The sequence below is a fragment of the Sapajus apella genome, unplaced genomic scaffold (genome assembly GCF_009761245.1).
Source record: "Sapajus apella isolate SASKATOON/1434 unplaced genomic scaffold, GSC_monkey_1.0 scaffold118, whole genome shotgun sequence".
Lineage (NCBI taxonomy): Eukaryota > Metazoa > Chordata > Mammalia > Primates > Cebidae > Sapajus > Sapajus apella.
Genome location: NW_022437058.1, coordinates 4082966 through 4096738, shown reverse-complemented (window position 1 = coordinate 4096738; position 13773 = coordinate 4082966). Strand labels below are relative to the sequence as shown.

The 13773-nt window shown below is 39.1% G+C and overlaps 2 protein-coding genes across 9 annotated transcripts in view; one reads left to right on the top strand and one right to left on the bottom strand.

Moving 5' to 3' along the window:
* CENPP (centromere protein P) overlaps nt 1–13773 on the top strand; it is a 279890-nt gene that overhangs the window by 123514 nt on the left and 142603 nt on the right. The window lies entirely within an intron of this gene.
* Nucleotides 7562–13773, bottom strand: part of ASPN (asporin) — a 29238-nt gene continuing 23026 nt past the window's right edge. For all 3 annotated transcript variants that reach the window (XM_032260489.1, XM_032260488.1, XM_032260487.1), the window contains 3 exons: nt 11669–11762; nt 11076–11214; nt 7562–8217 (listed from right to left, as the gene is read on the bottom strand). In XM_032260489.1, coding sequence (XP_032116380.1) covers nt 8020–8217; nt 11076–11214; nt 11669–11762 — 431 coding nt within the window. In that variant the 3' untranslated portion in view covers nt 7562–8019. The remainder of the gene's footprint in view (nt 8218–11075; nt 11215–11668; nt 11763–13773) is intronic.

Genomic DNA, 13773 nt, shown 5'->3' with positions numbered 1-13773 from the left:
CACACACACACACACACACACACACACACACACACACACACACACACACACACACACACTGTGTTCCTAGGGTGTGAATGAATTTTTTTTCTTTTCCTTTGCTAATAAGCATCCTTCAGTGATTTCATTCAGAAATACATACTGAACCAAGGCAGCATGTTTTCTTTTGTGAGGGGGAGAGAGGATGCAAAGATGACTAACACATAGTCCTTGCAACCAAGATATCTAAAATCCTCTGGAGAATAGAAAAGACAAGACCAAGCTGGAAAAATGGAGTGGGACTCTGTCTCTTCAGTAAAAGAAAAACAGAAAGAAAGAGAGAGAGAAAGAAGAAGGGGGAGAGAAAGAGGAAAAAAGGAAGGAAGAGAGGAAGGGAAGGAGGGTGGGCTGGAGGAATAGTCAACTATCTATTCATCTCAGCTCAGTAAATCAGCAGTTTACCTAAGATAAACAGAGGACCTGTGGGGATACAGGAGTGAGTTTCTTGCTCAGCTTTCAGCTTAACTTTTCCTCTTTAACATAGTGCAGTGGACTCCAAACCTTTTGGTCCCCAAACCAGGGACCAGTTTTGTGGAATACAATTTTTCCACAGATGGGTGTGAGAGAGGAGGGAATGGTCTCAGGGTGATTCAGTCGCATTACATTTATTGTACACTTTATTTCTATTATTATTACATTGTAATATATAATGAAATAATTACATAGATCACAATAATGTAGAATCAGTAGGAACCCTGAGCTTGTTTTCTTGCAACTAGATGGTCCCATCTGGGGGTGATGAGAGACTGTGACAGATCATTAGACAGTAGATTCTTATAAGGAGTGTACAACCTAGATCCCTCACATATGCAGTTCATTATAGAGTTTGTACTCCTATGAGAATCTAATGCTGAGGGACTGTGTTAAAGAAACTTCTCTTCCCAGGTCCCTTAGGGGAGGGTTTCAAGTGCAGGAATTTTCCGGCTCCCCCGCCTCAGGTGGCTGGAGCTCTTTGAGCACCTCCTCCATGCCTTCCTCAGAGGGGTTTCAAATGCAGGAATTTACTGGCTCCCCACCTCAGGCGGCTGGGGCTCTTTGAGCACCTCCTCCACGCAGGCCAGGTAAAATTCTCTGTCTTATCTTCCCTTGCGCAGGAAAGCCAGGTAGGGCTCTTTTGTCCCAAATTCCTGCCAAAAGCTCTGGGAGGAGGCCCCTCTGTTATTCAGGGTTGTGAAACAAGTAGCCAGTCCGGTATCAGAGTCAAAGATCAATCAATCCAGAGGAAGTTTGAAAGAACTCCTCTCACTGGATGAGAACATGAATGGGGAGGGAATAACTCAAGGGTTAAAACTTCAGCTGCCCCTACCTGAATAGATTTCCCTCTCTGGGTTCCCCTCCCACCACAACAGCATGGGAGCTTCTCTCTCTCTCTGTCTTTCTCTCTCGCGCACTCTCTCTCTCTGTCTCTCTCTCGCGCTCTCTCTCTCTGTCTCTGTCTCTCTGTCTCTCTCTGTTTCATAAATCACTCTTCCACAAAACTCTTTGGGTCCACGATTTTATTTGGGTCCACGATTTTATTTGGATGGTAAATTCACCACGCTTCCGGGGCCCCTTTCCCCATTCTTCAGGATTAGAGTGGCCAAGAACGTACAAGCTGGATACTCCCCTATTAACAGTGCCATTGCCGCTCTGACAGGAGGTGGAGCTCAGGCAGTAACACAAGCAAAGGGGAGTGGCTATAAATACAGATGAAGCTTGGCTCACTTGCCCACTGCTCACCCCCTGCTGTGTGTTCCAGTTCATACTGTGATATTGTGCTGGCCTAGAGCCAGAACCGGAGCAAAACTATTTTATAAAATACAAAACTGTTTTTAGATAAGTTGAAATGGCTGCCCCATTCTCCTCACAATAACTACTGTCCTTGGCCTCTGTAAATAGAACTGTTAGTTTGTCTTCAAAACTATGTAAAGCTGTTTACCTTTTCTTATCAGTAACTGCCAGAATTGCTAGCCTTTGCTTACCGGCAATTGCCAGACTAAGCAGCCCAAGCTAGTTCCATCCTGGCTCCTGTGGCTTGTAATAAGTAACTAAGGTCTGTGATTTCCACCTTAACCAGATAATGTGTAAACAAATGTATATCTTGACTTCTGTAAACCACTTAAGTAACAAACAGAATGACAAAAGTCCCCATCCCTTGGAATGTCCGGAGACCCCCACCCTCATCTCTGCCCAGGAGGTAATTTACAGAATCCACTAGCCCTCGGAATGTCTGAAGCCTTTTCATCCCCATCCCCGCCCCTCACCCCCACTCCCAAGGTGGTTTTTCGGGTATAAAAAATCGTGGCACCCTCCTGTTGCCACCACAGGTTGGAGAGACGTGAGTCCTCTGTGGTCGCTGGCATAATAAATGACTCTGCAATCTGGCATACTTTTGTCTCGTGATAACTTTCTACGCTCCGGTCAAATACAACAATACCAGTTGTGGTCTGTGGCCCTAGGGTTGGGACCCCTAGCATAGTGAATTTGGGGTCCTGAGATTTTCTTTTCCTTTCACATATTTCAACAATAATGTAATTGTGATACAGTGACTGAGGATAAAAAGAAAGGAATGGATGTAAGAAGCATGAGAAAGTAGGGCAGGACTTGGTACCTGGTTGTTTGTAGAGATGCCAGAAGGTTAGAAATCAGCTGAGCAACTCCTAGAAGTTTACAACTACACAGCTGGGAGGAAGAACAGAGTCAAGAGGGACCTTATGAGTTTGAAGGAAATGGTTTATGATGTTCATTTTGATTGAGTTTTGTGGCACCAGATGTTTGTTTGCTACTTATGAACAAGGTCAGCGTTTGAGATGTGGATTTTGAAGGACTCATCCTAAAGATAATGACTAAAATGAATGAAATTGTTAGGGAATAGAGAGAAGAGACCAAATGAACAATATTGGGGAACACTAGCCACTAAAGGACAACCAGAAAGGCATAATGTGTGTTAGCAAAGTTGTAACTGCTTTTGGGTTTCTTCCTGCCTGCTGCACAAATGAAGACCACAGTATCGTAGTAAAGAAAGAGTTTAACAGACACAAGGCTGGTCACGCCACATGGGAGATGTAGTTAGTACTCAAATCATCTTGTGGGTTAGGGGTTCTCTTTTTTTGAGACAGAGTCTTGCTCTGTCACCCAGGAAGGTGGAGTGCAGTGGCACAATCTGTGCTCACTGCAACCTTCGCCTCCCAGGTTCAAGCAATTCTCTTGCCTTAGTCTCCCAAGCAGCTGGGATTACAGGTGCCCACCACCATGCCCAGCTAATTTTTTGTATTTTTGGTAGAGATGGGTTTCACCATTTTGGCCAGGCTGATCTCGAACTCCTGAAGATTCAGGGGTTTTCAAAGGCAGTTTTGGGGAAGTGGCTGGGGAGGCAAGGCTTGCTGCTGATTGGTTGGAGTAGAGATGAAATCATAGGGGGTGTAAGCTATCCTCCGATGGGCTCAGTTGCTTCTGGATGGGGCCGCAGAAGTGGGTTTGGAAGATCCAAGTGAAGTCAGCAATGGAAAAAAAATCTGAAAAGATATCTTAAAAAGCCAGTCTATAATAGTTATATTATTTGCAGGAATGGCTGACAATCTATGTCTATACTTCACAGAATCAGGCTCCAGTCTTCTCCCAGTTCAAGGCCTTTCATTAGCTTTACAAAAGCAGTTGAATCTTGGGCAAGGCCTATTATCATTTAAACTATAGCCTAAATGTCTTCCAAAGTTAGCTCAGCCTGATAGCCTGGTAATAATTAAAGGAAAGGGAAGATGGAGGATGGGTTAGCTCAGATGTTTTTTACTGTCATAATTTTCTCTTTGATATATTTGCAAAGTGAACAGAGATTTTCATGAAAAATAGTGTACCATCTAAGTTAAAAGCATGGAGCTAGACTGCTGTATTCAAATCCCAGATCTGCCACAAGTGATTTAATTTCCTAGGCTCCTACACGTAAAGAAAGTTATAAGTAAAAGTCCCTCATAGGGTTATTGTGAGAATTAAATGTAAGGCGTTTAGAAGAGTCTCTGAAAATGTTCTTTAAACATCAGTAATATGGTTCGGATCTGTGTCTCCACCAAAATATCATGTCAAATTTTAATCTCAGTGTTGGAGGTATGGCCTGGTGGGAGGTAATTGGATCATGGGGACAGATTTTTCCCCTTGGAGCAGTTCTCCTGATAGTGAGTTCTCCTGCTGGTCATTTAAAAGTGTGTGGCACCTCCCCTTTCTCCAGCCATGTGAAATATTGCTCTCCTCTCCCCTTCTGCCATGATTGGAAGTTTCCTGAGGCTTCCCCAGAAGCAGACTCTGCCATGCTTCCTATACAGCCTGAAGAAATATGAGCCAATTAAACATCATTTCTTTATAAATTACCCAGTCTCAGGTATTTCTTTATAACAGTGGGAGAATAGACTGATACAATCAGCTATTGTTTAATGTTATTTGTATAAGATAATTTTGGGAAAATAGATTCAGGAGAATTGTTAGGTCAGCTGCAACAGATTAAGGTCCATGTGAGTAGAAACATAATACCAACTGAGGTAAGGCAATTCTTTCAAAATGTGATGGAATTATGAATGAAAGAGAAATAGTATGGTAGCTTAAGGGGAAACAAAATTGAATTTTTTTAAATAAAGCTTTTGGAATGCTGGATGTGGCGGCTCATGCCTGTAATCCCAGCTACTCTGGAGTTTTAGGTAGGAAGATCACTTTAAGTCCAAGAGTTTGAGACCAGCCTGGACAATTTGTGGGGAGACCTCATCTCAGAAAAAAAAAAAAAAACAACTTTTTGTTTTAGTGATTTCTGAATACCCCATAATACTTAAAGAAAATCATTTCAGTAATTTAGTCCTTAATAAACCCAGTAAATAATAAGTCACTTGTTTTCAACCTTTAGTGGATTTTTCCAGTGGGTAATATTTTGTATTCACTGTAAAATGTGTTTGCGAGAGTAAATGTTAATGCAGCTTTGGTTATGATTTTTATTAGTGATTTGTTTTTTGCAAACTTAAAACCAAAAATGACTAACAGCTGTAAGATGGAAATACAAACATAAACCACAGTGAATTAATTGCAGGGATTTCAATAATCATTTCCAGTATTTGAAATTTTTGGTTTTGTTTTTTCTTTTTATAAAAAGATCTACCTACTTTAAACTCCACTATTTAGATCATAGATAAACTTGTTTAGATTATTCTAACCTTAGTATTTACCTTATGAGTTTAATGATGAATTTCAAGATGTTGGGTTTTTTCAATGTCAATAAACATTTTTGTCTTTTACATATGTTCTTATAAGTGCCATGATATCACAAGTTTATTTTTGTTAAATTGTGGAAAAATTAATTTTGTTTATTAAAACAGTTGGAACTTTAGAATATTTTAATTTTGAATGATTATTATTGTTTTCTTTTATCTTTAAGGACTTCATGATCTTTGATTTTTACTTTGTAAATATTTATGGTTTACAAAGCATTGCATATATATTTTTATCATTCAACCTTCATAGCACCCTTGTCAGTGTTGTCACCCCTCCCCCTTGTAGGTGAGGAAGCAGGTTCAAAGAGGTGGTGACTTGCCAAAGACTATAAATAGAACTGGGTTTCCAAGTCAAAGTTCTAGCACTACTGATGGTTAACCCTTGTTATTAAAATCATTCTGTCGTCCTCCCTCTACTCATACTATGATCTTCCCTCTTTTTTTGCTCAAAAAAGCAGTTTTGCTTTAGGTTTCCAGATGTGTCATTTAAGAAAATGATTAACTTTCCTTAAAGCCCTTGTTTGTAACCTGCTGAGGTCTTCTACCTTCCACCACTCCCCAAAGGGACATTTGCCAATTTCTGGAGAAACTGTTGACTGTCTAAACTGTAGGAGTGGAGGGGAGGCTGGGCATAGTGGCTCACGCCTGTAATCCTAATACTTTGGGAGGCTAAGGCTTGGAGGATTACTCGAAGCCAGGAGTTCATTATTAGCCTGGGCAAAAAAGTAAGACCCAGTCTCTACAAAAAATTAGCTGAGACAGTGGTATGTGTCCGTAGTCCCAACTACTTGGAAGCCTGAAGCAGGAGAATTGCTTCATCCCAGGAGTTTGTGGCTACAGTAAGCTATGATCACGCTGCTGCACTGCAGCCTGGGCAATGGAGCAAGACCTTGTCTCTTAAGAAAATAAAAAACAAACAAAAACCTGTGGGCGGCAGGGGATGCAGGTGTTACTGACAACTAGTGTGTAGAGACCAGGGCACTACTAAAAAATGTACAGGGCAGCCCCTACCACAAAGAATGACCTGGCCCACAATGTGAAGGGAGCCAAAGTTGAGTAATTCCACTCTGAAGAGTAAGACTTTATTTACCTATTCTTAACCTTCAAATCCAAACTCTCCATTTCTTCTTGTATATCTGTAATGTTGTTCTTTCCTCCTCGCACCCCAAATTATTTAAAATCTTGTTTTTGAGGTAGTTTAATGTAAAGGTGATTATCTTTCATAGCCTAGGAATTACATGGTATATTTCGGTATTGTTGTTAAGAATTTACATTAATACTGCTTTAAAAATGTTATAGGTAGATTAGAGTTTTCTGAAGAAGAGTTTATGTTGCTGGCTGGGAGAAGAAAAATAAGATCAAAGCACAAATATTTTATTTCAAACCAACATTTTTAATGAAATTTTCCCTGCTTTCTAATTTTACTTATGTTGAATGCCAATAAAAAATACATAAAGAACTCTGAGCTTTTATGTAGAGCTTTCAGTTTCTGTCTAATTTGATGCTGTGCTAATTTGGCTATACTAGATGTGTTTCTCAGAGTTATCCAGTCCATATGTATTTGAAAAGACAATTTGGTGTTGAATTGATAGTGTCAGGCTCTTCCAAGCAAGGTCTTCCAAAGGAGTATCTCAAAAATATTCCTTAGAATTGAGGTGGTAATGTTATATAGCCTAACAATTGACATGCTATTAAAAGCTTATAATAACTGATCATTAAAATGCAAGTTACAGATTTTACATAAACACTACACATTTTTGCAGAGGTTTTATAATCAGATAATAATTAAAAAAAAAAAAAAAAAGCATATGCTATAGCCCAAACCAGCTCTTAAGAGTAGCATTTGTCAAGTTGGTAATGAACATTTACTGTAGGCTTTAAGAAGTTAGTTTTAAACATTAAAGGCAGATTCTAAGACATGATAAGGTAATTTCAATAATATATCATACTTCAAGATGATTGCAAATATTACAGTACTACCCAAGTTATTAAAGAAATAATAAGAATAGTATAACGTACTCTTCACATTACTGTCTTTATTTTTTTTTTAATTTTGATTTTGATTTTTGAAAGGGAGTTTTGCTCTGTCACCCAGGCTGGAGTGCAGTGACACAGTCTTGGCTCACTGCAGCCTCTGCCTCCTGGGTTCAAGTGATTCTCCTGCCTGAGCCTCCCAAGTAGCTGGGATTACCCGCCACCACACCCAGCTAATTTTTTTTGTATTTTTAGTAGAGACGGGGTTTCACCATGTTGACCAGGATGGTCTTGATCTCTTGACCTCATGATCTGCTTGCCTCAGCCTCCCAAAGTGATGGGATTACAGACATAAGCCACCATGCCCGGCTTCTGTCTTTATTAATTTTGTTTTTCTAACAGCACATGAAAGAGCACAAATTTTGCCAAGTTAGGCATTCCATTTACAGTACAGTTCTTTTTAAAATATGCTTGATAACAAAGTGTTAAATACTGAATGTCTTTTGGTTATGAAGAAAAGAATGGTCAAGCATGAGATTTATGTAAGATCATTTGTATGAAAAAAGAAACTGCAATAGATGCTTGTTTCTCTTAATCCTTATGTATCAATAGTTTGGCAAAATTCTGTTGAAATTTCTTGTCATAAAATAAGTCAGTGGACTTACCACATGAGAATAGATATTTGCTTGTATATATAATACTACCATTATTAATAGAGTTCAAGTATTCCAAATGTAAGGATTTTTGAATCTTATATTAAATGGACATTACCAGTTACTAATTATTACATTCCAAAGTTCCCAAGTTGAACACTCATTCTGCTCAAAACACAACGAAATGTTGCAGGTTGCATTTCCCAGTATTTCACTGGGTTGTTGAATAAACTTATTGCACTGTATAAAGATTTCTTCATCTTTGGCACTGTTGGACAGAAGTCATTTACTCCCACTCTTGAAATTGAATTAGAATGAAGGAAGATTATCTGTTGTAGTAGAATAAAAGAAAAGGTTAAAAATACCCAGTGAATGTAAACGGAAGATACTCTGTAGTCGCCATTTGTTTGTGGGTTTATTCATCTGTTTATTTTACATTGGTTTGAATGTATTTTCACGTAAAGTAGATGTACTCACTTATGCATGTTAAATATCTATTATAACAACTCAAGCTTATGTGTGGTACACGAAAGTGTAAGGGAAGGTCTCCTGCCAAAACCCAGATCATAATGCCTGGTCATTTGGGTCTGTCTCTCTTTCTCTCTCCTCTTTCTCTCTGTCTCCTCTTTCTGTCTCTCTCTCTTCCTTCCTCTCGATAGATAGATAGATAGATAGATAAATAGATAGATAGATAGACAGACAGACAGACAGACTGATAGATAGATATAATGTTTACTTTTATATATACACATATATACACATTTTATATATACATATTTATGTGTATATATACATGTACTTCAGTGCCATATTTACCATAATGCATATAAAACATTAGAAATGATCAGAAGAATGAAATATAATGCTCCAAGAGTTAGGCTTACAATATGATTGTGAAGAATTATTAGCTGGCATTTTCTGTGACCAAGGGAAAGAAGAGCAGAACTAAATTTTTGTAAGTTGTTTTATAGAAAGATCTATCAACATCTTACATGCATATTTGTAATACAGCATCAATAGTTGAAATCACTTAATTTTATGTACACCAATGGACAAATCACAATTTTATAGGCTGTGTGCATATCTTTTTAAATTAAGTTCTTACTAAAAAAGTATGGTAAATAGAGGGACTTTCCTTAATTTTCTTTAACAGCCCTTCTAATTTCTTCTTTGGCCTTTTTTGATAACAGTGAGATTTCTGGGAAATAAAAGCAGCCTACTTAACTGACAGCATTTTGGCATGCTGAAGAGCAGAAGCCTTTTGCTGGCCAAAGTGGGATATTCTCTCTGGCTGTTGTTACTTCTAGATTCTGCCTTTATATCTTAGTAAGACTGATTCGAGCCCAATCATGAAAATTCTAGGCATTGCTAAAACATTTAAGTTTGCGTTGAGTCCCCCAGCTGCTCAATAGCAGTTCCAGGTATCATTTGCCACAGCACTGATCTCACTGGGAATGAAAACCTGCTGGACATCAGTGTATTTACTTTGTGGACATTCATTAAACTGTATGCTTATGACTGTGTTCTTCTGTTTGTGTTATAATTCTCTTCATTTAATTAATGCTAGCAAGAGTAGAGGTAGATTTTAGAGAGACCAGAAGCTGGAAGCAGAGTTGTGGAGCAAATTAAGCAGAAATGACATCAGGGATGGGACAGCTTGAGAGAGGACAGACTCCAGTTGTACTCACTGGCTAACCATACATTCAAATGCAGCATTTGGAAAAGTCAAAGCAAAAGTTGTCACCTTGAGATTAGCACCTGCCTATATTACATTCATTTTGATGGCTTGTATCTCAAAGGAGTACAGTGAATGAACCTTGTTTAAAGATTAGAAAGAAATATGGAGGAGGCAAAGTGGCTTGATGCCCAGTTTTGTTCTCAAGCTCCTTGGAAGATGAAAACTTTTGTTCTTGGAATCTTGGCGAATCGAAAATATTCGATTCGCCAAGGAATGTATGACCCCTCCCAGACAGTTAAGAGTTGTCAAATTAGGCCAGGCACGGTGGCTCAGGCCTGTAATCCCAGCACTTTGGGAGGCCAAGGTGGACTGATCACCTGAGGTCGGGAGTTCAAGACCAGCCTGACCAACATGGAGAAACCTCGTCTCTACCAACAATACAAAAAAGAATTAGCCGGGTGTGGTGGTGCATGCCTATAATCCCAAATACTCGGGAGTCTGAGGCAGGAGAATCACATGAACCCGGGAGGTGGAGGTTGCTGTGAGCCGAGATGGTGCCATCGCACTCCAGCCTAGGTAACAAGAGTGAAACTCTGCCTCAAAAAAAAAAACAAACGAGTTGTCAAATTAGAAGGAAACGATTTCTGGCTGGGTGTGGTGGCTCATACCTGTAATCCTAGCACTTTGGGAGACCTAGGCAGGTGGGTCACCTGAGGTCAAGAGTTCAAGACAAGCTTGGCCAACATGGCGAAACCCCATCTCCACTAAAAATACAAAAATTAGCTGGGTGTGATGGCAGGTGCCTGTAATCCCAGCTACTCAGGAGGCTGAGGTAGGAGAATCACTTGAACCCAGGAGGTGGAGGTTGCAGTGAGCCGAGATTGCGCCATTGCCCTCCAGCCTGAGGAACAAGAGTGAAACTCTGTCTCAGAAAAAAGAAAAAAAAAAAAAGAAAAACATTTCTGATAATTAATAACAACAAATGACAAAATGGGAACTCATGATGCTCCAGATGGTGACTTTTAATTGGTTATATACTGTATTTTTGTTGGAATGCTTAAAAAATATATACATGTCTATCCTCGCACCACACTGATAGCGAAAATACTGGGAGCCTAATCCTCTTGCTTTGCCTTGAGAAATGTTTCCAGAACAAAAGGATATATGACCCTGTTCGATGTCCTCCTGACTAGTACTGCTTCTGCATAGCCACCCCTACCCTAGAAATCTGAAATTAACTGTGCCAGTGGCTTTGCCACAATGTCCTCAGCAGTTTCAACAGGAGAAACCAAAAGATGGAAATGGATCCTGAGCTTTCAGGTGAAATCAATGTAGAAACCATTCTTTTAAAGCTCTCCTACTTCTTACAACTCGTCATGCAACCTGGAAAGTCGCTATGTTTGAATCACCCTTGCTGCTTACTTTATCTTTGCTTGAGATACGCTAAAGAGTGTTATGAAAACTAAAGAAAAGTGCTAATATCTCCTGAACACAAGTAGAATGTTTTACCTGGAGGTATTTCAACTCTGGTAATCCTGAAGGGATTTTTTTTAGTTTATTGTTTTCCAAATGTATTTCTCTCACACGTGGTATGTTAGCAAGACTCCCATTTTCAATATCTGTGATTTTGTTGTTTCCTAGGCCCAGCCTATAAATGATATAAAATGCATCAAGTCTTATACAGATGGTTAGGTGTGATAAAGTTAGCTGAACTAGTTAGAATATAAATGCCTGTCCTATTTTTATATATGTTCACACAAAGATATTTAATAACCTATTTCAGTATGTAACAACCATCTCCCAGTTTTGTCAGAAAATTCTTTAACCTAAATTTCAGTATGTAACAATCATCTCCCAGTTTTGTCAGAAAATTCTTTAACCTAAATTTAACAAAAGAGAAATTTGAAAAGTCATTTTCTTCTTTTCACTTGGTTTACCCCTCCCATCAGTAGACGCCATAATAATGGTGGTTCTTTCTAGTTTTCTTTTCATACTCTCCAGTTGCAATAGCAACTGGTTTAACAGATAGTGATATCTACTAGGGTCCCTATGCACATTCTCCAGGAGGCATCATTCTAAGTTAAAATTTTGGAAACTTTTACCTTTGCAGTTCTTTGTACCGTTTAAAATCCTCAAGTTCCACTGTTGAAATTTTATTATAATCTAAATGAAGCTCCAGTAAAGTTGTTGGTAAGCCTAATAAGAAGAGAAAGATATATGTTGTCAAGTATAACCAAGCCCCCCATTTGTTTACTTTTCAAGTTTCAGATTATGGATTTAGGCAACTTTTTAGGTACCTACTTCTTTTTTTTTTTTTTTGAGATGGAGTTTCACTCTTGTTGCCCAGGCTGGAGTGCAGTGGCATGATCTCAGCTCACTGCAACCTCCGCCTCCTTAGTTAAAGGGATTCTCCTGCCTCAGCCTCCTGAGTAGCTGGGATTATAGGCATGCACCACCATACTCGGCTAGTTTTTTGTATTTTTAGTAGAGTCAGGGTTTCACCATGTTGGCCAGGCTGGTCTCAAACTCCTGACCTCAGGTGATCCACCTACTTTGGTCTCCCTAAGTGCTGGGATTACAGGTATGAGCCACCGTGCCCAGCCTGGTACCTACTTTTTATTAACTTCTTATTATAGAAAATTATAACCATTCATAAAAATAGAAACTAGTATTATGAAGCATCATGCTCAGCTTCAACAGTTATCTCCATTTTTCCTATCTTGTTTCATCTACTCTATTATTTATTGACTTGTTTATCTGTTTTTATTTTGCCGTTTTTTTTTTGGCTGGAGTATTTAAAGTCTAATCTTATACAAAGCATCATTTCATGTGTAAATTCTTCAACTAGAAGTCTCTAACTGACAAGGTCATCTTTCTTTTTTGTTTTATATAACCACTCTGTTAATATCACATCTAACAAAAATTAATTAATTCTTTACCATCATCCAATATAATAAAGTTACTCCAGTTGTCTCAAATGTCATTTTACAGTTGATTTGTTCAAGTCAAGATTAAATGAAGTTTACAGAATATATTTGATTCTTATCTCTCTTGAAATCCCTTTTTTTTTTTTTTGAGACCGAGTCTCGCTCTTTCACCCAGGCTGGAGTTCAGTGGTGCAACTGAGGCTCACCACAACCTCCCCCTCCCAGGTTCAAGCAATTCTCCTGCCTCAGTCCCCCGAGTATCTGGGATTACAGGCATTTGCCACTGCGCCCAGCTAATTTTTGTCTTTTTAGTAGAGACAGAGTTTCACCATGTTGGTCAGGCTAGTCTCGAACTCCTGACCTCATGATCTGCTTGCCTCGGCCTCCCAAATTTCTAGGATTACAAGCGTGAGGCCCTGGGCCCAGCCCGAAATCTCTCTTAATGTATAACATACTCCCTCCTTTTTTCTTCCTCTTCTATTGATTTATTTCCATAATAATTTGTTTGAGAACTCATTTTGTGGATTTGGCTGACAGCTTCCATATGATATCATTTATCAGGATCCTTTAATTTCTTCCTATGACCTGGTAGTCTGATCCAAAGATGAATACGGATAGAAGTAGATCAGCGTCCTAGGGGTCTTATCATTCATGCATGATTGCTGCCTAGATCCATTCTCTCATTAGGAATCAGAAAATGATGGCTTCCTGGTATCACTCTTTATGGATGTATTAGCTGGAATTCTTCTTTAAATAATTTTCTTTTGTTAATTATTTAGTTACTATGTAAGATTGTTTTCATAGAAAATGCAGCAAAACTTGATTCTTTCAAGTAATGAATTCACACAATGCCCAAAGGTGACCAGTTAAAGTTGTGTGTGTGTGTGTGTGTGTGTGTGTGTGTGTGTGTGTGTGTGTGTTTTAAACACCATTATAGGCCAGGCATGGTGGCTCACGCCTGTAATCCAGCACTTTGGAGGCGAAGGCGGGCAGATCATCTGAGGTCGGGAGTTCAAGACCAGCCTGACCAACATGGTGAAACCTGTCTTTATTTTATTTAAAAAAAAAAGAAAGAAAAAAGTAAACACCATTATAAACACACAGATTTTTACTCTATTTGATATGTTCAGGTCATCGCAGTACTACTTCTTTTTTTTTTTTTTTCCTGTGGCATAGTCTATCTGTCACCCAGGCTGGAGTGTAGAACTGCAGTCTTGGCTCACTGCAGCCTCTGCCTCCTGAGTTCAAGCGATTCTCTTGCCTCAGCCTCCCAAGTAGCT